Source organism: Mytilus galloprovincialis, chromosome 11 (assembly GCF_965363235.1).
Source record: "Mytilus galloprovincialis chromosome 11, xbMytGall1.hap1.1, whole genome shotgun sequence".
NCBI classification, from domain to species: domain Eukaryota; kingdom Metazoa; phylum Mollusca; class Bivalvia; order Mytilida; family Mytilidae; genus Mytilus; species Mytilus galloprovincialis.
In genome coordinates this window covers 49,137,186-49,164,143 of record NC_134848.1, presented here as the reverse complement: position 1 = coordinate 49,164,143, position 26,958 = coordinate 49,137,186, and the positions used below count along the sequence as shown (strand labels likewise).

The 26,958-nt window shown below is 30.9% G+C and overlaps 1 protein-coding gene across 1 annotated transcript in view; it reads right to left on the bottom strand.

Annotated features, from left to right (window-relative positions):
- Window positions 1-6,639: 6,639 nt before the first annotated feature.
- The window catches only part of LOC143050788 (uncharacterized), a 76,320-nt gene continuing 56,001 nt past the window's right edge, over window positions 6,640-26,958 (bottom strand). Inside the window, exons 23-26 of the mRNA XM_076223902.1 lie at window positions 10,946-11,047; window positions 10,294-10,395; window positions 7,172-7,284; window positions 6,640-6,744 (exon numbers count right to left, since the gene is read on the bottom strand). Coding sequence (XP_076080017.1) covers window positions 6,739-6,744; window positions 7,172-7,284; window positions 10,294-10,395; window positions 10,946-11,047 — 323 coding nt within the window. The 3' untranslated portion in view covers window positions 6,640-6,738. The remainder of the gene's footprint in view (window positions 6,745-7,171; window positions 7,285-10,293; window positions 10,396-10,945; window positions 11,048-26,958) is intronic.

Here is a 26,958-nt window from a genome sequence, read left to right as displayed (position 1 = left end):
AGCTGTAAAGGGCCCCAAAATTACTAGTGTTTACTAGTGTAAAACCATTCAAACGGGAAAAACAACGGTCTAATCTATATATATAAAAAAAAGAGAAACGAGAAACACGTATAAATTACATAAACAAACGACAACTACTGTGTACTAATGGTACCAAACCTTCTCCCTTTTTCTGAAACAACAGCATACCATCACAACATAGAAAAACACACGATAAAATATCAATTGGCAGGCTTAACTCAATCAAAAAACGTAAATTAATACACTATGAACGAATAAATTTGATCTGCGATATCTGAATGCAAATGCACAGTTAATAAATATTAGGGACAAACATTCAAGGCCAAAAAGCAAACAAACAAGTCCAAAGAAAGCCATGGGAAGACACCACTGCGAAATATTTAACCCTTTGAAAATAATTCCTTTTGAAAAAAAAAAACGGTTTTAGTAATACAGGTAAATCTTGAAGTTTATACAAACGTAGTAAGAAGAAGTGAAAATTAGAATATATTCCAAATAATCAAAGCTGGTATAAAGACAAGATCCATATTAATATAAATAAAAAAAATCATGCATCAGAGACTAGAATCAACTAAAACACATCCCAGGGATTTAGTATTATAACGTCATGAACAGTCAGAGAAGACATGACTTGTGCAATGCCAAAAATAAATGTATCGACAGGTAGTAGGATAGTGAGGAGCGACTTCTATAGAGATAAAAAATTAACGTGTCTGTGTCTCTATACATCCTGCCTCAAAAGAAGATACAATTTAGTTATGTTTTAATTTGCTAATGACAAAATCGATATTAGTGCCAATGTAAACTATATTCAGAGATCTAATTACAATATTTGTACGATAACCCTTACTTATAAGTTTGTTTAAAGGTTCGATGAGTTTACACGGATCACATAGTAATTTCCTCGTTTTAAGTACAATATTACCATAAAATTTAGGATGTGAAATACCATTTGTAACAAGTTTTCTACAGGTACAGCCAAATTTACTAATCAAGTCTTTGTATCTATGAAAGAATTTAGTAAAAGTTTTAAGTAATTTATGGTATCGAAATCCCTGACACAACAATTTCCCAGTGATGCATTGATAACGTTCGTTTAAATATATGACATCAGTACACACACGGGCAAACCGAACCAGTGAACCAGTCCACTGTAGGATCGAGCCAAAGGCACATCGCCGTCTAAAAAAGGAAAATTAACAATAGGAAATGATAAATCGTCTCTTTTGTCGTAAATTTTAGTGTGAAGTTTCCCGTTTGAAATTGAAATGTCTAAATCTAGAAAAGGACAAATGCTGCTGTTTATGTTAGATTTAGTTATAGTAAGTTCTTTTGGGTAAATTTCAGAAGTATGTTTAGAGAACTCTGGATTATTCAACGAAAAAATATCATCCAGGTAACGGTAGGTATTTTTGAATGTATCAATCAAATATAACTACATGTATGATGGATCTTTACTGAGTTGGGTCATAAACTGAGATTCATAGCAATATAGAAATAAATCTGCTATTAAAGGGGCACAGTTGGTGCCCATAGGAATACCTACTACCTGACGATACACTTTATCGCCGAAAACGTACATAAACGTTATCTAGCAGAAAATTTAAAGCTTCAATCATAACTTCACACTTCCAGTAAGTGTATCTACATGTAGCATACTTTCCTTTTTCGTTACAGAAAAAGGCTTTAAACGAGTTAAAGCAAATAAAATTACAATGAGATTTTTCGAAAGACCATTTTATCAATTACAAAACCTTTTTTTTATAAGATTGTGTGGAAGTGTAGTGTAAAGAGTAGAACAATCATAACTTTCAACAGAATTATAAGGACCATCAAAAGCATGTATTTTATCTAAAACCTCTAATAATTAATACCATTATTTTCATAAGCTTTCTTACAAAAGTTAATAACCAGTTCTTTGATAGTAGTAAGGGAGGTAGTTAGAAGCACTGATAGATTAGATGTAGAACAATTACTCGAAGCGGAGATGAAACGGAATTTAAATTTTTTTTGGTGTAATTTCGGTAACTAGTACATGATATGGACTTTCAAATGTTCGGAAGATGCCTTAAGCTGGGTAGTGGCAGTGATATGCTTGTTAACGATTTGACTCTGTGGTGCGCACTGACCTGAATGTAGAGTGGTTGATAATTTCGTCACACCACCACTACATTATTGGCTGCCCTGTCTGCCGGTACGAACACAAACCGCTTTGCGAGTACCTTGAGTTTGTTTTTTATTCTAGAAATGGGAATATCATGGTTCCTATTATTAATTTCAGAATTGTTTTCTAAATGAGACATTCGAATATTAACAGTATTCATAATTTTATTCAAATAACTGTCTAAAGATTTGTTATCAGATTTTTCACGTTAGCACCAATTTCTACAGTAGGCAGACAGAGCGTCTTTAATGACCTGACGAAACTGTTTCCAATCTGTTATAGATGGAGGACGGTATGTATATTTATCAAATTTAAACAAAATTCCACTATTTACGTTTATATCAAAATTGGTACACACAATCCTCTTACGTAATCAAACCAAATGGCATTTTGAGAAAGAGTGGTCCATGAACTCGTTTTCAAATTCAAAGCTATGTTTGAATGATAAAAATCAGTGGAAAACTGAATCTTCCCCCGATCAGTCATACTTTGACGTCGCGAAAATAAAATTTTACGTTAACAACGTCATTACCTCCCCTGTAACTGTATCTTATGAACTTAAGAAGGATAAGTGAAAACATGCCTGACAAAGCAACCATGAATCTGTAAAACAGGTTTTCGCTTCGGATTGTTTCCCCTGTTTTTTTGGTTAAAGCTAGTCTCTTAGTAAATAATCTTCTGTTAATGATGTTTAATATTTGTATTTATATTCTTTTATTATAGTTAAATATATTTATAATAAGATTTTAGGTTGTTAAATATTCACGTTTTAACGATTTGACAGAGTTTAGAAGTTACAATTTTACAACCGGCGTCAACATTTCATTCATTGAGTTGTTATACTTTATTTGTCAAAAGTGACAACAAATTCCAGATTCTAATACCGTTTGACCACGGACATACAAGTGTCAAAATCTATAGGAGTTGGAGACACATTAAGAGTCAAAAAGAGTAAAAAAAAATGTAGTTTTAGTATCTAAAACAAATTGCTATTACAAAAATGAATTTTTATTTACATTTTGTACACAGTCCACCCGAAACATTATTCACTCATTTAGCAAAATCGTGCGTGAATTATTCTATTGTTAGATAATCAAGAAATCGTTTTCGTTCAATACCCATAATGCACATGAAATTCTGAAACACACACAAATGTGCATAAACAAGATATCTTGGACATGTTTAAAGATTAAACAAGTGACTGAAATTAACCACTTAAGCTAATTTTCGGAGCAGAAGACCATGCAAACTATACATTAAAACTATGCAGTTATTAAATGTATGCATTTATTCCATAATGACCAATTTAAAGAGAAATATTTGGTTTTCGAATGTCCGTAAGCCAGTTGTTTAAAAAATAATCATGATGCTTACAGATTGGTTTATTAGTACTTTAGTTTGTATTAAGTCATATTATAAGCAGTCATATTATAATATACAATCCCAGTTCTGTAGAGCGATTGGTGACAACGCTGTATTGCTAGACTTTTTAAGATTGTTTAATTGCAGGAACAGTTTAGAAATGTTTTCTAAAATTTTAATAAATTTTCTGTTTACAAAACCTTGAATTTTTCGAAAAACTAAGGATTTTCCTACCCCAGGAGTAGATTACCTTAGCCGTATTTGGCACAACTTTTTGGAATTTTGGATCCTCAATGCTCTTCAACTTTGTATTGATTTGGCTTTTTAACTATTTTGATCTGAGCGTCACTGATGAGTCTTATGTAGACGAAACGCGCGTCTCGCGTATAAAATTATAATCCTGGTACCTTTGATAACTATTCGGCACTTGTAATTCTGTATTTCAAATGCCTATACAAAGTCAGAAATATGACCGTTGTGTTCTATTCGTTAGCCGGTTTTTTTTTTATATCTTGTCATTATAAAGATGCTCATTTTGATAATTACATCTCATGAAGTCACTAACTGTGACAAGTGTTAAAACTTGGTAGAACAAAATGTTTTAAATGTTTTAAATGTTTTAAATATCCAAAATAACAATTTATTCACCAGTACGATATACTGTAACAAACATCTTTTTTATGTTGTGATGTTACTCTATTGTTAAAGATAAGGGCGAAGGTTGGTACCTATTTGAACGTTTAAACCCGTAGTAAAATTTTACACCTTTCTTAAGCAATGACTCTGATGTTCAATAGTTGTCGATTGTTGATGTGGTTTATAAGAGTTACTCGTTTCTCGTTTTTTATATATTGTAAACCGTTGATATTCCCGTTTGGATGGTTTCACACATGTCATTTTACGGATCCTTTATGGCTTGCTGTACGTTGTGAGGCAAGGCTCCGTGATAAGACCGTACTTTGACCTATAACGGTTTACTTTTATAAATTGTAATTTGGATGGAGGGAGAGTTGTCTCATTAGCACTCATACAACATCATTTTATATCTACAAATCGAACTTATTCGTTGTAAATGTAATAACACATAATTATCTCCAGAAAAGTAAAATACGTTTCCTCCTAAATATCTTGTTATTTCTTTTGTATATTATCCAATATATAATCCTTGTTCAGATGTAGCCTTTTTAACGTTTAAACAGGCACGTGATATTTGATTGTTATTCCTGATGGATGTTACATTCCCGAGGGTATCACCAGCCCAGTAGTCAACACTTCGGTGTTGACATGAATATCAATAATGTGGTCTTTTTTATATTTTTTTTATTCTTGTATCACGTAAGTTGGACAAAGGTATACAGAAAAAAACACATTAGTTTACATTACATTGCATATATGTACATCTTTAAATGTCCTGTTTACAAAACTTTGATTTTTTTCGAAAAACTAGGGATTTTCTTATCCAAGGCATAAAATACCTTAGCCGTATTTGGCACAACTTATTGGAATTTTGGATCCTCAATGCTCTTCAACTATGTTGTTGTTTGGCTTTATAAATATTTTGATTGTCACTGATGAGTGTTGTGTAGACGAAACGCGCGTCTGGCGTACTAAATTATAATCCTGGTACCTTTGATAACTATTATTATATGTAGCAGTAGGGTTAGTCTTAAATTTCGTTATGCTTGGACATAAAACATATAAACAAATATTTCAATTCTGTTAGATATGGTTTAAGACTGGAACACAAGTTATGACATGCTTGTTGACTCAATGTTAACGTATTGTATAAATCAGTATGTTCATTGATAGAGGTAACTATGGCGTCAACTGACGAGAAGCAGCACAGTGATCGTAATTATCTTTATATCATTAATATTTTTTGCAACCCGTAGTAGGTCCGGTAAGGACCGATTTTGGCCTCAAATTTCAGGTTCAGCTGACGAAAGATTTAAACACTTAAGTGTCTATTTCATTTAAATCGATTAGTTTATGTGAAAGATTTGAACTGATTTGTTCACTGAAAACGATCCGATTCATGCTCAAATATGAAAAATCTACCAAATATGTCGAAAAATTTCACTTTTGAGATATTTTTGTAAAAAATGAAAGTGGCCGCATCCGTGTTCATCCTCAACCTTTATAATTATATGTTATGTATTATTATAAAATACAACTAACATTTCAATATTAAGGATGAACACGAATGCGGCCACTTTCGTTTTACACGAAAACCGTCTTAAATTTAACTAAAATGCTAGAATTGTGAAGATTTCAGTAATTTAGCATGACTTAAGTGTGCCAGTACCCGACATATGTGCATTGTTTTGTCAAAAACAGCCCATATGTATGTAAAAGAAGCATTAAGCTGTCCAATAAATAACTAAAGGTTTACATTTTAACCATTTTGTAAAACTGCTATATTTTAGGGCCAAAAAGGGGTCTTACTGGAGCTACTCCTTTAGAAAAAACAAAATGTCAAATGTTTGAAGACTCAAAAGTATTTATTTAAATACACACGATACGCTGTCTTAGGCAAAGTTTAATTTAGACGAAGAATATTTTTATATCCTGTATGTTTAAAATGATTTAATATGTTCTCGCGTTTAGATCTTGCACATCCCTGACTTTCAACGTGTTTTGATTCGAGCGTTCTTGATGAGGCTCAATCAAGAAAAGCGATTCAAACGCACAAAACAAAGAAAATGCTATCTTTCGATAGTTATTGAGGAATGGTTATCGGCTAGGAATATTCAAATAACACAAATGCTGACCAGTTGATATTGAAGTAAAGAATCAATATCTGTTTGAAAAATATATCATTAAAGGAGTAACTTTCTATTAACATTGGCTGTTTTCAAATAAAAGGAATAATTTAATATTTGCAATCTTTATTTGTCATATACATCGTACTGCATACTTTTGTCTACCTTATATATATCATCCCGGTCTGTTACTTGTTCAATCAAACAATCAGCAGTGCTAAACACGTGATATTGTTGTGAAGTATCAATATTTCATTGAAAAAAATATACATCATTAAAAGAGTAACATTCGATTTACGTTGGCTATTTTGAAATAAAAGGAAGTATAACTGATATTTGCAATCTTTATTTGTTATATACATTGTACTCTATACTATTATCAACTCTCCTGATATCACTTCAGTCTGTTTTTTGTTCACTCACTTGTCTTTAACCCTAAAAAAGGAAACAAATCAATGATATATGAACAATGCATCTACAAATTCAAACCGATAAGATATCACCGTTCACTTTGTTTGATTTTGTTAGAGCCTTGATAATATAAAACGAATGATTATACATCGATTTTCGATAAAGTTATATTGTTCTGATGACTGTTTTGCAGACAAAAACTCGCGTTTGGACCACAAAATTGTAATTCTTGTATCTACCATGAGTTCATTTCTGATGAATCCGGATTTTAGTCGTTGTGTAGTCTATCCAATTATATTAAAGGGTTAATATACATCGATTATTGAAATTTCTGATTACTGTCAGAAACTAAAAATAATCCAAATAATTTAGACGATAGTTTTCGTTGCATGTGCATCGGGTAATATATGTAAATCTATCTATTGCACATCACTTTACTTACGGTACTTACGGAACAATCTATTCCAACAAACCCAGTTAGACATTGACAAGTCCAAACACCTCCACTACTCTGGCAGGTACCACCATTCAGACATGGCATTGAAACACAAGGATTTACTAAAACTAAAACAACATGAATACAATTGATACATTTTCCGACGATAAATAAATTGTAAATCATTATTATTTTAATATAAAAGATCCTTGACGTAGTATTTAAAATGGTGTTTATTCTAAAAAAATAAAATTCAGAAAAGAAATGGGGAATGTGTCAAAGCGATAACAACCCGACCAGACAACAGCCGAGGTCCACCAATTGGTCTTCAATGTAGCGAAAAGCTCCTGTATTGTTCCTGTCGTGGATTTTAGGGCACCCTATACAGTTTCACGTTTTATTGTCATATTTATAATTTTGTAGTATGTTGTAGTATGTTGTAGGTCTGGGGCAGTGAAAATGAAATCACAAAATAAAACATAACTCACCGTGCTTGTTTTCTAGAAAATTGAGGCTGAAACTTTAGGCATGTTGCACTTAGTAAAAAAAAAGTGAAACAAGGTTCGGGAGTAGACATTATTCGTAATAAACGGATTAAACTGGATTCAATATGCTGTTGTGTGTAGTGAAAATAAGGGAAAAGTAGATCCCTACAAGGATAAGTAGTAAATTATTGACGCAATTCTAAAAATTTCGGATAAGATGCTCAAAATAGGATAGTTTTTTTTACCTAAAATGTAGAAATCAAGAGTTTCGTATTTTGTAATTTGTCTCTGCAAGTTTTTGGTTCCATTTTCAGATGTATAAATATTGCTTATAAAAAGCTAACTACAAATTGGTAATATTGTTTTCGAAAATCTAATCATCTGTATCATAAATACCTCTCTCTGCTTTATTCAAATGAAAATTCAAACAATCTTATAAAACAGAATCATCAATAGTTAAAGGATGCATGAACCACTCAGAGAACCTTTACCATAATTTGAAAAACTCTTTTCATACTATTTCATTAAACAGAAAACTATTGAATTATCATCTAGAAGACTGGACATATGGCATGTCCTTCCGGTTTAATAGATTAATAAAGTGAATAATTTTTGCTAGATTCATAAAACTTATATCATATAGCCACGTTCGAAAAGAAGTGTCTAGTTACTGATTTTTTAAAAGAGTTATGTCCCTTGATAATATTTTTTATATTGGTAATTGCGTTGTATTTGCTGTCAATCTGTCATTTCTCTAAGATATTTTGATCAGTTGTAAAGAACAAAACAAAATTGTCTTTCGGTTATTGTCCTTTGACGAATAAATAAAGACAACAGTAGTATACCGCTGTTCAAAACTCGTAAATCTATGGACAAAAAATAAAATCGGGGTTACAAACTAAAACTGAGGGAAACGCATTAAATATAAGAGAAGAACAACGACACAACATTAAAATGTAACACACACAGAAACGGACTTAGCATTAGACAAAATCCGATGAGAATAAAATATAACATCAAAACCAAATATATGAATTCGTGATAGAAAAGTACCGTGACACGTCTTATAGTAATGTGAATTCACTCTCAAATATGAGAGAAAACAAACGACACAACGGCAACACAACGTTAAAATGTTACACACACAGAAACGAACTATGATATAACAATGGCCATTTTCCTGATTTGGTACAGGACATTTTTAAAGAAAAAAATGGTGGGTTGAACCTGAATAAAATACGTGCAACACGGAGGACATAAGAACTTTGTTTGTTCTTTTATAAAAAAAAAATGGCATTATTGTTGATATCTACGCATATCATTTTTTTTTACATAAATAAATAGAATAAAATGTTTGGTTAGGAAATTGATTTCTTTATGTGATGAACCTTTCTGTATTTGTTTTAAAAAGAAATCATTAAAATACATTGATATTGAGTTTTATTTCTGTGTGATAATAATATAATGTAAAAAAATCGGATTCAAATCTAAATTCGAACATTGAAGATGAATGATTATACAAATGATAGTATACATAGATTATATCAGTAACATCAAAATGGTCAGTCGTATTTACTGGAGATTGCTTACTATACGATATTCTGTTGAAGATCTCAGAGAAAATTCATAAACCGAAACAACAGAAATAGTACAATAACATATGTTTAATTTGTAATACTTTTATAAAAATTTCTAGAATTTTTAAATTTGAATGATACAATTAACAGGATTAAATTTCTCCATACTCATAATATGTGATTAAAATGTGTTTTATTTTACTAATACCTGCCTACAATAGCACACAGTGTATAACATTAACGATTCTTATATTTAGCCTGCAGCAGATTACTGTCTACAGAATACACATGAGTAATGAGTGTCTATGTGTTGAATTTTGTAAAAAAAAGTAATGATTTATCCTAATAATTAGATATATATATAGATTCTACCACTGCATCAAGCGTGATGCAATTTTTATCCACTCGAGACAGTTAAATTTTCAAATTTAAAACGCGAGGTTTGCCCGAGCGTTTTAGATATTTAAAATTTAACTGTCGAGAGTGGATACATATCGTAGTACACGAGATTTGGTGGTAGAATCATGTTCTCTAATGATTAGTATGCAGTAAGCAGGCACACTTATTCCTTCTGCTGAAAAGATGTATATTTTTATATGTGACGTCATCTGACATGGTCGCCTTTTTTCATGGCGACACAATAGGAAATTCAGAAAAGCAAGAAAATTTGACGTCATAATCGAATTTCGACCAATGAATAGCTGAGATCAAACGAACCACATGTTGATTAAATAAGGATAATCAATAGGTTGGGAAAACGATAAATCGGCTAAGAATTAGAGAAATATATATAAGTGTGAGGCTTTAGTTCAATACTTTGTAGGATCTTCTGACGTAAAGCACCAAATTTTAAAACAGTATTAACCAAAGCCCGATACAAATATTTAGGAGGAGGGAGATTACCTGATGAAAACTCAATTTGTCATTCCTTTTTTTAGTTCTTTGCGTATCGCAATATGTATTGCATATGATTATATTATTTTTGTATGTTTTACTTAAAATATTATATCGGACCATTTAGTCTATAATCTTCAGTGTTTTTGACTATTGCAAATTTATTCTTATGAAAACTTACTTTCACACCTAGTTCCAGCAAAACCGACAGCACAGTTACACGTTCCTCCGATACATGATCCTTCGTGTTGACAAATTACACCAGTACACATATCAACAGGATCTGTATGCAAAATTTATGTATATGATATTGTTTGAATAATTAAAGTCATATCATAGTTATCTGGGGAATAAAAGTTGCTAATACATATGATAATTTAGGAAAAAAAATCAGATCGTATCATTATATATCTCTTCATTATAATTTTGATTTTATATTTAAGAATTGAATGCTTCTTTTTCTAACTTCATTGGAGTGTAAAAGCTTTGACCGAACTACATTATGTATGAAGCGCAAAAGCGCTTCATTCTAAATATGTGCGCACGGTCAACACTTTTACAACCCTATGGAGTTACAAAAAAAGCATTCAATTCTCATTACTTTTTTTTAGATAGGATCATGAAAATACGATTTCTTTTCAAGTTTTTATTTAATTTACCTGTGCACTTTATTGTGGGACCACGTGTCATCATGATTGATATATTTGGGTTATGAAGTTGATTAAGGAATAACGCGATATTAAAGTGTACCCAATCAGAACAACGTATTATAATGAATGTAAATATTTCTAATTAAAGGGGTGCAATTACCATATATGCTTATGTGTACCTACTTTCACACATAGCGCCAGTAAACAGATTCGCACAGTTACATGTTCCGCCGACACATGTCCCGTCGTTTTCACAATACACACCATTACACATATCAACAGGGTCTTTATGCAAAACATATGTATATGATATTGTTTAAATAATAGAAGTCATGTCATAGTTATCTGGGGAATAAAAGTTGCTAACAAATATTATAATTCAGAAAAAATGTCAGATCGTATCATTTTTTATCTCTTCCTCATATTTTTGGTATTTTATTTCAAATTAAAGGCGTGTAATTACCATATATGCTTATGTATACCTACTTTTACACATAGTTCCAGTAAAACCATATAAACAGACACACGTTCCTCCGACACATATCCCGCCGTTTGAACAAGTTACACCAGTACACATATCAACAGGGTCTGTATGCAAAATGTATTCATATAATATGATTTGAATAAAAAAAAAGTAGTGTCTTGAAATCTGGGGAATAGAGGTTGCTATCAAATGTGATAATTTAGAAAAATATTTGACTACAGAATTTATCTCTTTTCCTAATAATTTTAGTATTATATTGCAAATTAAAAGTCGTATACGTATAATATATGCTTATGCATATAACTTTCACACGTAGTTCAAGTAAAACTATCAACACAGATACATGTTCCTCCGACAAATGCCCAACCGTTTAGACAAGTTACATGTTCAGACGGGTCCAAAACAGGTTATGTATGCAAAACATATTGATATGTTATGGTTTAAATAATTATAGTTGTATCATCACAATCATAGTAATAAAAAAGGCGAATAAATATGATAATTTAGAAAAGTATTAATCGATCGTATCATTTTATTTTTACTTCTTAAACTTTTGGTATGTTATGTAAAATTGTACTTGTATCTGCCAATTTATTTACACAAACCAACAATTGTCTCTTTCTTAAGTACATTGTATGTCTACGTCAAATGCAGACATATACATTCAGTATTTACTTATGATTAATTTGATCGAATACCTACTCCCATTGTTTTGCAAAGAGTGGTCGCCTTTTTTGTTTTAAAACAAAAGTTATAAAATGTAAACGGCAGTACATTAAAAAAAGAAATATTAAAAAAGAACAAAATTAAAAATCTCTATTAACACTTTCCTTTCTCTAATTGTTAATTGCGTATTCACACCAAATTCAATGATAAATATTTAAATCTTTGATAGATAAGTTTGTTTTGTTGCTGTTGGCTTTGGCGTAGTTTTTGGTCACTGCGAATTCTCTCAAATCTGTACTCTGAATGTTTTATGCGTATTTGTTCTATCTATCGATTAAAAGAGTCAGGCCCTTTGTAAGTGATTATCAAAAGGTTTGACGCCTGCACTGTTTTTACGCCGCCAAATTCTGTAAGTGAGTGTTCCTCGTTAGAATCAATCAATTAAGTGGTTTTTTCTTGATTTGTTGTTAATATGTATCATTTTTGTATCCGGTTTATTGTTTAATGCATTAACCCGTCTGGCATTTTTCTCTTTGTTTTCAATTCTGTATCTTTCAACTTTACTATGAGGTATAGGTTTTACTCCTACGGTGATCTGTAGTCGATAATGAGATTACAAAATCATTTATTTCTAAGACCATACTTAAACATTAAGTGATACCTTGTGTTTTTGTTTGTGTTTTCCGATAATAATTCAGTAATTTGGGAAAAGTTTTACCACCTACAATATAATTAGAAATCTGAGTAAAGTAAGATACAATAGAATACATATGAAACCGATAAATAAAAGCAACATTAGTATACCGCTGTTTGAAATTCATAAATCGATAGAGAAAAAAACAAATCTGGGTTACATACTAAAACTGAGGGATACGTATCAAATTTAAGAGAACTACGACACAACAGAAACACAACACTAAAATGTAACACACACAGAAACGAACTATATTGTAACAATGGCCATTTTCCTGACTTGATACAGGGCATTTCATGAAAAAATAGTGGGTTGAACCTGGTTTTGTGGCATGCCAAACCTCCCGCTTTAATGCCAATGTCAATTATAACATTGAAATGACAACATTACTTGACAGGGCTACAATAAATAAATGGGAGAGAAACACACGAATAGTATTATCAAAAGGTACCAGGTTAAAAGATTTATACGCCAGACGTGCGTTATTTCCACACAAAACTATGCTCAATTGGGATAAGTTTGAAAGCCACAACAAGTCAGAGTTGAAGATCGTCAAGGACAAAAAGTTCCAAAAAAGTTGTGACAAATACGGCCAGGGTTATCCGCCTGGGACAAAAACATCATTATTATCAAGAATAGTACATAGTTATGCAAACAGTAAATTTTATAAAGTGACTATATAATAGATATACACGATTAAAGTAGTGACTAGCTATTGAATAAAAACGAATATATAACAAAATCACAGCCGTGTTAGCCAAAGTCATTGCAACGCCCAAAGTGACGTCACATTTGAATTTCTAAAACGTGTTCCCAAAATTAAGAAAGAATTTGGATGAAATTCAAGATTAGATTTGTATGACATATCTAACTTAAATTAATAACAGTGAAAATTATAAAACTTATTAATATCTAATGTAGTAGTAATTAGATAATTAATTGCATTATCTAGCTTTTTCGGTGTTTCTTCTGATCAAACTGCAAGCCAAATATATCGTGTAAATTTGGTTGATCCAAAAAAAATCTACCAAATGAACTGGATGATTAGTTATTCCAAACACAACACACGAATACAACAGAAAAAAAAATACAATTTACAACTACAAACGTTAATACATTTGACAAACTCCGATGACAACAACAAACACAACATCAAAACCCAACAAATGAATTTTGGGATGGAAAAGTACCGTGCAACGTCTTTAATAAGGCAATACGAATTCACTCTCAACAAAACAGTCACATTCGGGAATAAGTCACGTCCGGTAATAAAGAGATCAGACGACGTAATGACAAACCACAAGCTAACACGTGGTAAAAATGTCCATAGTTAGTTTGGACAAAGATACATCGTATGGATCAACCAATTCGTGATGGTGTCCGTAAAATTCACGGAGTGTCATTTTTAATCTGTTCTCCTCATAACATTGTTGGCGCAGTTTGGATTGGGAATTGTAATGGGTATGTGATTATTTGTGTCTGTTTGTGTATTGAAAGACCACACAGCCTATTCATTTCTACCAGTGATTTTTCCTTAAAATTGTGTGTGAAGGTATTTCATGACTTGAGGAACAAAATATGATGAAAAAAATTTGGGGTCATCGACTTAGTTTTGTCACTATAGCAACATCAGTTTCGTATTAGTCCGAATATGAGCATACTATTTGCTTGTTATATAAACTCTTAAAAAAATCCTTTATATCAAACCTACAAGCATATTAATTATTTCACGTTAAACAGAAGATTTGTATCTTTCAAATACAGGTTCAAGAGTTTAAGACTCGTATTATTATGATCTTTAAAGATATGATTTATTTAGTTCCCGCCAAAAATAAGAAATAAAAATGAAAAACATTCCCAGTATTAAAAAATATCTACCAGTGATTTCTTCATAAAAATTTCATAAAGGAAAGTGCCATGTGTACTCTTCAAAATCAAGCAAAAAGAAGTGTATGTCATCGACCTTTTAAAAAAGTTATGAGTAATTTCCATGTTTTTTTCTCGTTCGTTTTGAAGAAAAGAGTTGTCTTTCTTCAGATAATTGCATCTGACGTCATAGTACACACTTTCCTTGCTGGCGCACTATTTGAAAAAAATCGCAAATTGGACGTTTGAAACCCACTTTCAAATTCCAAAAAATAACAACTATAATCACCTACTTTATTATCCGGTAATACAAGTTATTAAATGCATGTTTTAGTATCAGATCTTATGTTGTTGTTGCCGCACAATATTTAAAACCTTCAGAAACACAATCCGTCAGAATGGAAAATTGTTTGAAATAACCTTTCACGCCGCTTTCGTTATGAAATTCTGTTTTTTTTCCTCTGTCCCTCATTAGCACAAATATTGAAAATTTTAATAAAATGAAAGATGACACTGGCTAACTTTCAGAGTATTTGACTCTATTAGACTAGATGTGTGAGTTTTTGTTTTTTGCGTCAATTTCAGAAGTTTGCCGTAACGAACTCATTCGCTAATGTTGACAGACGGACACACAACAGCATGGACGGACTTCTTTGTTCCATTATTTTTCCCCGACTAAGACGAACGAAATTGTTGCATCGAGTTTGTGAATTCATTATTTCTGAATATTTAAGATAGAGGAAATTAAAATATAGGTTTAATATTATATATAAATTAAAGTTTTTGATTCTAAAACGTTATAAATCTATCATAAAATACAATCCCTGTTATCACTGCCTCACGTGTTTTAAATAAACGTGAGAGTAAATATAAATTACAAAAAGTTTTTGTAATTCAAAAATTAATTTATAAATAATTTTCCGTTAAAAACTACAAAGTAAGATTTCTCCAACATGTCCAACAGGAAAAATATTATAAATCTAAATTGCTCATTTTGGAAATTAAAACAAAGAAAATGTTGTTGCCGGCATTGAAAATCGAAATTTGTTTTCAATCTTTCCGGTCATAGTTTGAGCTAAATGAAAGGGAGAGATTTTATGTTGGATATTGTTCTTGTAATTGTTTTTGTCATAAGTTAAATTTATAATTCGCTGAGTATTTTCTTCATATGTTTTGCCTTACAGCTAATTTCCTACTGCATGTAGGGTAAACATTTGGTCGGCTTCCTTGCTTTGTTTGACATAATAAATGTTTATTCAAGCTTTGTAATTAAGATTGACATCTTCATATATTATATGTGAACCTGTATATATGATATCTATATTCAATTATACGTTATCAAAATATAATAATCAAAATATACAAACAAAGCATGCAAGCTAACCAACGTGTTGATCTACATACATTAGGAAATTAGCTGTAAGCTTCAGTGAGATCAGGCGAAATGTTTTGTCGTAATTTTATTTCTACTATAAGATTTTGTCAAATAAGCAGTGCAAATAAATTTTAACTTCATTGCAAGATCTGACATTATTTTCGAAAATCATCCAGACATCAGTTACATGCATACTTTGCCAGTGTGTCAAAACTTCTAGGAATAATTGTTTATCGGCCTAACATTCTGAATACTCAATTTTTAAAATGTTTGAAAAATTGACATTAAAATTACAAGGATTATATCATAAGGAACATGTGTACTAAGTTTTAAGTTGATAAGACTTCAACTTCATAAAAACAAAATACCTAGACGAAAAACTTTAACCAAAAACTTTAACCTGAAGCGGGACAGACGGAGAAACGGACGCACAGACAAGAAAACATAATGTCATAATTGGGACATAAAAATAACTTTCACCTATCTAATTAACCTGTACACAATCGGCGCTAACGAAAGACAAAATCTACGCAAATGAAGGATAAAAAAAAAATGAAATGCCGTTCAGCGCAAATATAAGACAAAATCTACGTATGTGAAAGAATTAAAGAATGAAATGCAGATCGGCGCAAATGCAAAAAGTCGTGATCAAAATAGGACGTTATAATTTGACGTTCTTTCATTGCTAGAAACAACGCCATAGAGCTTTTATGTCACTACCAAGTTGCGTTAGTTGATGCGCATAAACAATAGACTGTTTGGTCTTTAAGTACCAAAACTGGCAGTCATTACATTATACATGATTCGGATAAAAATGTTTCAGAACTTTAAGATGATGGCTATTGATTTTAATACAGTTTTTGTAACATATAACTAAATATCAGATTTAACAAAAGAAATTAATGCCGATTAATCTGGCGTACATACAAAATTTAATCCTAGTATCTATGATGAGTTCATTAATTAATCAAATACATACTATTAAAGACCTAAGTATAAGTGCTAGATTATAAACAGTTGATATATACACATGGAAAAAAGTATTGCAACACCTTGATTTTTTAAAACTTGAAAAATCAGTCTCTTATTTTGGATGGAATATGATAAAATATTTGTAAAATAATATTGAAACGTAGTTAATAATATCATTGGCTTTAAAACGAACAAAAAATGTATGAAAAAAAAAAATTTATCTAACCAAAATTTTTATACCAAAATGAAGTGTTTTTTGTACAAAAAAAATCATTTTTCAACTTTTACTGTAGTCGATTTTTACAATGTCAGACATTTCAAAATTAATTTTTAGATGATTGTTCACATCATTGATGATCGTTATACGCCAAAGAATAAGTACTTTGTGCGAAGCCTCCTTTAAAACGGATAACCCCATCTTAACGTCTTCTGATTCTTACCATAAGTTGACTAATTTGTTGCTAAGCTAGCAGCAATCATTCTTGACGAAGGGTATTGTTTATTTCATGACTTGTTTGAACTGGGGTGTCCTTTTATGCATTTTACGTCCAATAGTGTCCCAAATATGCTCGATATGGTTCAAATTCGGACTACGATTGGGCCAAGGAAGATAAACCGAATTCCATTGGAACAATGGATCTTCCTCCTCGACGCTAATTTCCAACTTTGGCGAGCTCTGCACTATATTGGATACGGGAATCTGTGTGTCTGTTTGTAAGCAAAGGTCCCCGAAATGGTATTGTCGCACGATAACCAGTAGCGATGAGCCGATCTCGAACAGTTCTTGTTTAAAGGCTCCTGTATGGTCATCATTCTCTTTTTAGGATTGTATTGTTTGCAATGGGTTTCCTTCTGACCAACCTTCATTATGCTTTATTTTCCCTAGCAGATGTTATAGGGGGTCTTCTTGACCTCGGAAGGTCTTTAAGATCGTTTCTTGCCTGACTTTTATTCTCAAAACGACTTATAGTGGAATGGTGATGACCAACAATACGTGCAATTATCACAGCGACATACCTGCTTCCCTCATGCTGGATATCTGCCATCTTGCTGCAGTTATGAGTTGTGGCTGACCAATTACAAGGTGCCAATAACATACATTTATAAACTTGGTTATTTTAAGTGTTGAAAACCATGAGGATACAAACATCTGTTTTAGTGTTTACGAGTACAGTAGCTGCATGTGCAGATAAGAACTGATAGAGTCGATATATATTGATTAAACTCAGGTGATGTTTAAATTATGTTTAACTAATTCTATTTCAACAAATTATTAAAAAAAAAAAGTGTTTTTTTAATTTGAATTTCAATTTGGTGTTTTAATACTTTTTTCCATGTGCATATAAACTGATTTATGTTTACTTTTAAGAAAATAGAAAATAGCTATCATATAATGTATTTGTTACCTGTATATTGTTTTGAATAACAATTGACGCACAATTTCACGTTAACTACTTCATTTCCTAAAATAACAATCTGAATGATAATATTTCAAATGCATAACTAAGAAGATAATCTACGTTTTAAATTATATTACTGTATATATGTTTTGAAAATAGAAGTATTGTAAAAGTTGGTGTGAATATTTATCATTGGTTGCCGTATGGTTTGAACAATATTCTATTTGTTAGAATAGAAAACAAAGGCTTTTGGGTATCTATTCATGACTTAAAATCAGTATACCCACACAAAAAAAACACACACAAAAAAGGAATGGAATAGCGCTTGTTTTTCTTATTTTTTTCATCTCCAAGTCACAATGAGGACTTAATTACGTAGCAAAACTACTATAACCTCAATGTAAGATTAAGACGACCTGTATCATCAACTTAGAATTCCACAGGATAAGATAGCAGAAACATACACAACTAAAGTATCTCAGATCCGTTCCGATACCCGACCAATGAATAATAGTTTCTTTACTGCTTTACCTAGCTATATAATGTCGCGTCACGTGTATGTTTATGAAAAGAAGATAGTCAAAGTATTGTATATGATACCGATTTGTCAATGAATATTGTGTAAAAACTTGCTTAACATACCGCTTGTCTGAGCATATACACAAAGGAGATGAATTTAACCTTTCTTATATTTACAACAACAACCTATTTTAAAACATGATACAGCGAATCACCCCAAAGCTATAAACTGTAAACAAATATGTTTATAACATAGTTTATAAAATACAATGTAGGATTTATTTCTTGTTAGATCTAAGAGATTAATAACAGATTAGTTCAGCCAAGATATATACGAGTAAAAATGTAATCGGCAAAAGTTAGTTTTTAATGAACAATTTAAAAAAAATAATTTCAACTTTTGATACAAAGTAATGTTGTGTAAAGGTCTATGAGACAGCCATGGGATAAATAAAACAATCTATTAGTAATATTTTTTTCTTCTACTTTCTTCAAGGTATAGTTTTCAGTACAGGTAATGCTCAGGTCTGTGACTTTATTCCACATGAATTAAACCTTAAAAAAGGAATACTATGAAATATGTTTGTGTTCACCTAAATACAGAAATGTTATTGAATTGTTTTGTAATGTCTACAAATTTTAAATTTGTGTTTTTACAATTTTGTTGCACGCCAAGAAAATCCAATCAATGATACAAACATTTCACATGTTTCATGCGTGAATTTGAGTAGCCATGAAACCTCTTACTTACATGTTGAATTGTACTATTTCTATTAATTCATGATGATATTTACAAGAGAGCTACATGTATTTAATCTTATCACATGTCATTGTCAAGAGACATAAACACAAAACATGTATGAAAATCATTTTTTTCTCCGTCTGGTGTATCACATTGACACTATAATGTATATATGTCTGAGCAAAATACGGACTGAATCTGCTACATAAAAGAACAAAACATATATGTAAAAGTGCTGATCCATTAGTGTACAATTATCATATTATCAAAAAAAAATGTATTGATTTATGATAAGACCAATAACAGTGAATCCTTTTTAATAACTATGCAACATGTCAACATAATAGAATTCTATTTTAATATTACTTTTAAAAAGCTATAACCTGTAATTCATTACCTTTTAGTTCCCGTAGCATGGTGCAAATTGCATTAACTACTTAGCTTGTATATCTACTTATTGAAAGATTGTCATAATTGAAAGGTAGGTCAGCTTAAAAGTACGATGTTCTATTTATAAATTGAAGAGTTCAAAACAGTCTATACAAGTTAAATGGACTCTCAATATCAACCGTTTTTAATTTAGCAAGATAAAGCCGAAACTTGTATAAAAGAGCAACCATGAATCTGTAAAAGAGGATTTTACTTCGGACTTTTCTTACATTTGTTTTTGTTTAATATTAGTCACTTACTAAATAATCTTTTGATGGTTTACCTTACGATTTCTTTATTTCAGTTATATAGGTGATTTAGTTAGGTAAATTTCTATTTTGTTAACGATTTCGCAGACTTAAGAATTTACAGTTTTTTTTTTATCGTAACTGATTTGTTCCTAAAACATGTTAATCTCAAATTTGAAGTAAACATACTTTTAAGACAGATTTTTAACAAAATTACATGTATAAATTTATTAACAAGCATGTATTGCTATTGCAATAACTGGAATAAGAAATAACAAACATTTGGCGATAAGCCTATAACGTGTCTAATGTACGGCAGTTGATTATTTGTTTTGCATACAGTAATGGCAGATCTAAGCAATCGTTAACAGAATACGACGTGAGTGAAAGATGAATATGTTTTCTGTAAAAAATTATTTTATATACTATAAGTAGCCCGGAAATGCAGTTAATCCACGAACATATATAGTTCCTAGTGTGGACATTGAGTTACTTGCAATTGTATACCCCTTCCAAATGTATATATTCATGTTTTATGACTCAATCAGCAAGTAAGGGGGGTATGAAATTACACTGTACAACATATGGGTCATATATTTTAAAGTCAAGTAGTAATTTTGTCCAGCTTAAACATAAGCCTTTAAGAAGCTGTCAAAAATTTCCAAGACCCCTTAACATCAATAATTTGAGTTATGACTGATGAAGTTTTTCTTCATTTGATATAATTTGTCCCAAATATAGTACAACCAACTGTACAATTTTTATTGAGAAAGCGCAGGTGGGATTTTTTTAATTTTCGTTTGTTGACTAAAAGACATGCCCTACGAAATTACTGTGTTCTCGAGCCTGTTAGGAGAACAAGGGTCAGTTAAATCGAATTCAGATAGAATGTATCGTTTAAAATGGTTTGGACATTTTTTTTAAATTTTCTGTATACAAATCTTTGAATTTTTCGAAACACTAATTATTTTTTTTATTCCAGGCATATATTACCTTAGACGTTTTTGGCACAACGTTTTAGAATTTTATATCCTCAACGCTCTTCAACTTTGTACTTGTTTGGCTTTATATATTTTTTTTGACATGAGTATCACTGATGAGTCTTATGTAGATGAAACAAGCGTCTTGCGTACTAAGTTATAATCCTGGTACCTTTGATAACTATTGGAACTGAACTTAACGACTAACGAGAGGATTTTTTTCCAAAAAAAGGAGCGAAATATACCAAAGGGATAGTCAAACTAATAGATCGAAAATAAACTGACAATTTCATTGCTAAAATTGGCAAAGACAAATCGACAAATAAAAGTAAACAAGACACAACATAGGACACTATAGACTCTGTAACACGAACACCACCAAAATATTGGGGTCATCTTAAATGCTTTGGAAGGGTTCCCAGCAGGCACTCAACGTTTAATAAACGTTGAAATGAGGTTGAAATGTGATCAACGTATATTCAACGTTGAAACAACGTAACATTTTCAACGTTGAGGAATGAACCAACATTCAACATTGAATTAACGTTGATCATTTCAACGTTGTAATTGGAACGTTGATTCAACATTGAATCAACGTTAACTTATTTACTCATAGTAGGCCTATATAAAAAAATCATTATCAGAAGGCAATATATGCATAACTGTAGAAGTATATATTTATAAAGAAAATAATGAAAAAGAGTTTTGGGTTTCACAAAACAGTATAGTACTAACTATTGGTCACTATTTCAACTTGAGTTTAGCGTCACCGTGACGGTATGAGAAAAGGGGGGAGGTTAGTCATTTGATACTAAATTTCTAGGGAATAAGAAATATAATTTATTCATTTCATTTCACATAACTTTAATTTGAACATAAAGATAACATGTAAAGATATTTAAAATAGTTGATTATCAACATTGATCGCGATTTCTTTCATTCATATTTTCGCGGGATTTGAACAGGAAGTTAGATTGCCCATGCGCATTGTTCAAACACGTACCTTTCCTGTATTTGAAAAAGAACAACAAAGGACGAAGTCGAAAGAGAAACTTCCCGTTTATCACGTATATTTATGGTATGTAGATGTTTGCATGTGGCTATCACGGTTTGTTATATTTATGAATTGTGTTTAGAAACTCTGAATTGATATCATATTGCACAATTAGAGAAAATTATAACGTCAACAATGTATTCCAGAAAACAGATGAGAACACATGGAAGGTCCATCATATATAATTTCCTCCAATTATACTAATTCCAAGATTCATGTAGTATATCTTAGTTAATTTTATATTGACATTAATGCTGTTATAGCTTCTGTATCATCAGCATTGGTATTGTCTATTTCTTCTTCAGATGTGATTTCTGCAACCCCTCCCCCTTCCTATATTGTTATTTAGGTATTCAGTCTCTGTGCACTTTCTCTAACGCTTACTAGATTACAAGCTATTTCAGATAGCATTTGTACAGCTCTCTTTCTGTCAGAATGCTGGTCTAGTATTTGTACCAGTAGATAATATACATGTATCTGCTACTAATTGTATTGTCCCTGGTTCTGAATCAACTGATTCAACCCTTAACATTCATGTAGACAAACTAGTTAATTTGATTATAACAAGGTTCCCCTATAAAGCAACTTTTTATAATTAATAAATAATATTGATATCTTTTGTTGTGAAATATTAATAAGAAAATAAAGACAAATAAATGCATATGATCTTAGTACACAAAAAATGTATACATGTATTAAAATATCTGTCAAAATATGTGATGGCATACATGTAAATGCTGAATTTACAGTGTTAGAGTCTAATAATCTATAATCTTTTTGAGTTCATTTAATCTCCCTTTGATCTTCAATATAGTCTAGTCAACAATACAACTACAATACTGGTATATCAGTAATGTACCAGTATTGCTGTTTTTTTTATAAAAAGTTACAATACTGGTACAAAATTTTTATACCAGTATTGTGGACAATACTGGTATACCAGTATTGCGATCACCAACTACAGGAGATCCGAGCATTTAATGTGGAAAGCATATTTAGTTTCATTTTAAAGTTTAGGTAAAGATTGTTACAATTATTATGCTTAAAGATTCATATAAGAAAAAGGGGGGATAAGCAAGTGTTTACATTATTTTGCTCAGGTAAATTTCCCAGCATGTTTACTTTATACTATATATATGCGATTCTTTTAGTTTAACTTTAAGGCTTGGTAAACCACATACTTTTTGACGATCATATTAAACAATGAATTTCAACTGGACAACAAAGTATTGAATTTGAACGATCATGGAAAATTGTAGTCCAAATAATTATGACGTCTTGAAAGGCTATTATAATTTTTTTCTTTGACGCCTTACTTTGACGAAGTAAGCCGTCAAAAAAAAAATGATAATAGCCTTTCAAGACGTCATAATTATTTGGACTACAATTAAAATTGATACTTTTATTGTTTTATTTTTACAAAAACAAGTCAGTCTGAGCCTTTACTGATCTTCAGGTGATCTCCAACTCTCTGTAATATGAGAAATGCATGTTTACATTAATTTGTACATAACCTGGTTTTTAATGTTATAGCAGTCCATTATCTGATATCATGAACATGTATTATTTATTTTACAGAAGCTTGTCAAACAGAATCAGATCAATGGCTAAAAGGCATCAAGTGGAGCAAAATTAAAATTCAGTTATGGGAATTCCAGTCTTTAAAATCATCAAAAGTAGGTTTTTTGTCTGTATAGCTATATACCATTTGTGTTGAAAGATTAATCTTTTGTTTATTCTAATTTTGTTTACCTTACATACCATATTATGTTTGTCTTTATTTATACCTAAGCTATTCTAGTAAAGCTCTTTATTTTATGTTAATGTAATTGTGCAGTCATCAATAAAAAAACGTCTTACTTAGGTAAAGTGTTTTCATTGTTATCAATAACATAGTGATACCCGCAGTCTTACAAAACTCAGGTTGAAGCTTCTTCATTAACAAAAAACTACTAATAGTAAACATTAATGTATATATTTTTTATTAATGATTGATTATCTTATTACAATATGTGCTTCGTCATTATGGTTTTATTTATTTTCAATGCTTCTAGAAACAAATTGAAAGTGGCTCAAATTTAAAATATCTTTTCAGGACATACAATTTATATTTATTATATATATATAATCTGATTTTTTTCAGAGTTTAAATATACTGCAAGAGTAAAAAGATGTCACTTGGAAATACATATCTGATAAAAACCTCTCCTGCTTAAAATTTACCGCTGAAAAATCCAGAGGTGGTGGACGAATGATGACATGCAATAAGGACAAAAAGAGACATATATAACAAATGAATTTATAAAATAAATTTTGTATCAAAAGAAATATCATTGTATTACTATTTTTGATATTATTGTTCCTGAGTGAATAAGTATTAATGTAATGGTTTTTGAGGGTAATATATACATTTATATAACATATATGTATATAATGTATATATAATCAAGGACCTTTGTTTTTTGTGGATAGTTGTCTGGTTAGCAGTCATGCAGCATCTTCTCATTTTCGTAAATATTGCGATCATCCTGAACACACATTGGATCTAATAATGTCTTCACTCTTCCTAGATATATATACTACTTTCAAGAAGGGTTTAACATTGGATGGTCGTTTAATAAAAACTACTTTGTCTTTTTATAGCTATTCACAACAAGAAAAACTACAAGTAAGAATATATAAAAAATGATAGGTGTCCACTTATAAATTAAAAAGATAATTATGTCTATAGTTATTGTTAAATACAAGTGGACACACACAATCATTTCAGCTATTCCTTCTGCCAACAGGATTTTAAGATGTGACATTTATGGTGTAGATTTTTGACTTTGTACAAGCACCAAATGTTGTTTATAGTAACAGTTGATGTATTTATTTAGATGTCTTCCATTTTACTTATCTATTTTGTTCATATGTGTATTGGTGAGAGGGAAAAACATTAAAAAAAAACATGTACACCCACACTGCCTGTTTACCATCTAACAACAGCAAAAATTTGGAAAGCAGGTAAAAAATGTGGTGTTTGTAGCTTTATAATAAATTTCATTATTATACTTTCAACTACTATTCAACCTTGAATCAACGTTGAATGGATGTTGAAACTTCAACGTTGAAATGACAACGTTAATTCAAATTTTCAAAATCAAACATAAATTTGACATTGTTTCAACGTTGAGAAACAACCTTGTTTCAACGTTAAATCAACGTTGAGTGCCTGCTGGGTTAGCTCCTCATGTGACACCCGTCATGTTGCTCGTGTTATTACAGAACCGGTAAATAGTCTAATTCCGTAGGGCACATTGGTGAAACCGAACCTCATTGTAAATTTCTAGATGTAAGTCAAGATATGAGGCAGACTTAACTGTATATGGTGAATCCTTTGTCTCTAATTCGATTGAATAGATGCGATCAACATTTTGAGTTATTTGATAAGAGAACATCATCTTTATAGTGGAAAGTTAAGTTCCTGTATATAATCAGCTCCTGAATATTGAAAGAACAAGTCGGCAAAAAGAGGGACACAATTGATCCCCATTGGAATGCCGTTAGTTTGTTAAAAAAAAAACAAGTACTCCAAACGTAACAAAAACATTGTCAATCAAGAAATCAAAGTAATTGATCAGTCATAACTAAAATTGTGGATTTTATACGTTTTCGTACAGCATTTAACAACAAGCACAGCATAGCAAGTTATAAAAAAACCTAAACTTTGAAAATGTTTAACATTACACACGAAAACCAAAAACCATCTGTTTGTATGTCCAAAATAACAATCGAATAATGAGTACTAAATCTAAAGACCGTTGTTATGTTCACTTGATAATCGTATAACCGACGAAAGCTACAAGTCAAAGTTATATAAGGGTATATATACTTCATAGATATACTGAAAATTTCACCCTTCTACATCGATTACTGTTTCAACCAATAAGCAATTAGACAAATTTTAAGTTCCGGAAATATCACATGCGATTTCTTTCATGTGACATGTTACTTATCTGAAATTTCGCATTTTTCGGGCGCACCAAGCAAACGGTGTTTTTAGAATTTGCTATAGTTTGTATAGTTTGATGAAAATCACAGTTGACTTGAAAAAGTTATAAAATAAATTAAAGTGTACTACCTGAATTTTTTTCCGAACTGCAAATTGTATCTTTTTTGATCTACATTAATTTAATTCTTAAATTTGACAGCAATACACCAAACTACATAATGACCTGGAATTAAGTAAAATCAATGCATTGTATATTACAAAGATAGCTGCATAGTTTGATGAAAATCCAAGTTGATTTGAAAAAGTTATAAAAAAGATTAAAGATGCCTATATGAATTTAATCATTTTTTTTTACCTATTTACTAATTTATTTAATTCCACAGCAATTAACCAAACTACCAAATAATATGGAATGTTTTAAGATCTATATTTAATTTAGTCAGATGGCTGATGTACACCAGTCAAGACAGGTCGAGACTGATCTAACCTTGGTCAAGACAATTTCAGACTACATCAAACACATCAAGTACTGAATCAGACTCACTGAGTAAAGTCGAGACCTAGTCGAGTACAGTTAAGTACAGTTAAGTATTGTCGAGAAAAATTTCGAGTAAAATTTGTGCTCGACTTTACTGATTGAGCACAAACTCTGGTCATTTCAGACTCTGAGCAGTTTGTAGTGTAATTTTTTTAAAAGGAGAAACTCATAATGTTGACAAATGCATCTTGTGCTCCATGAGCAGACAATATGCTTTATTGTATTAAATGTCCAA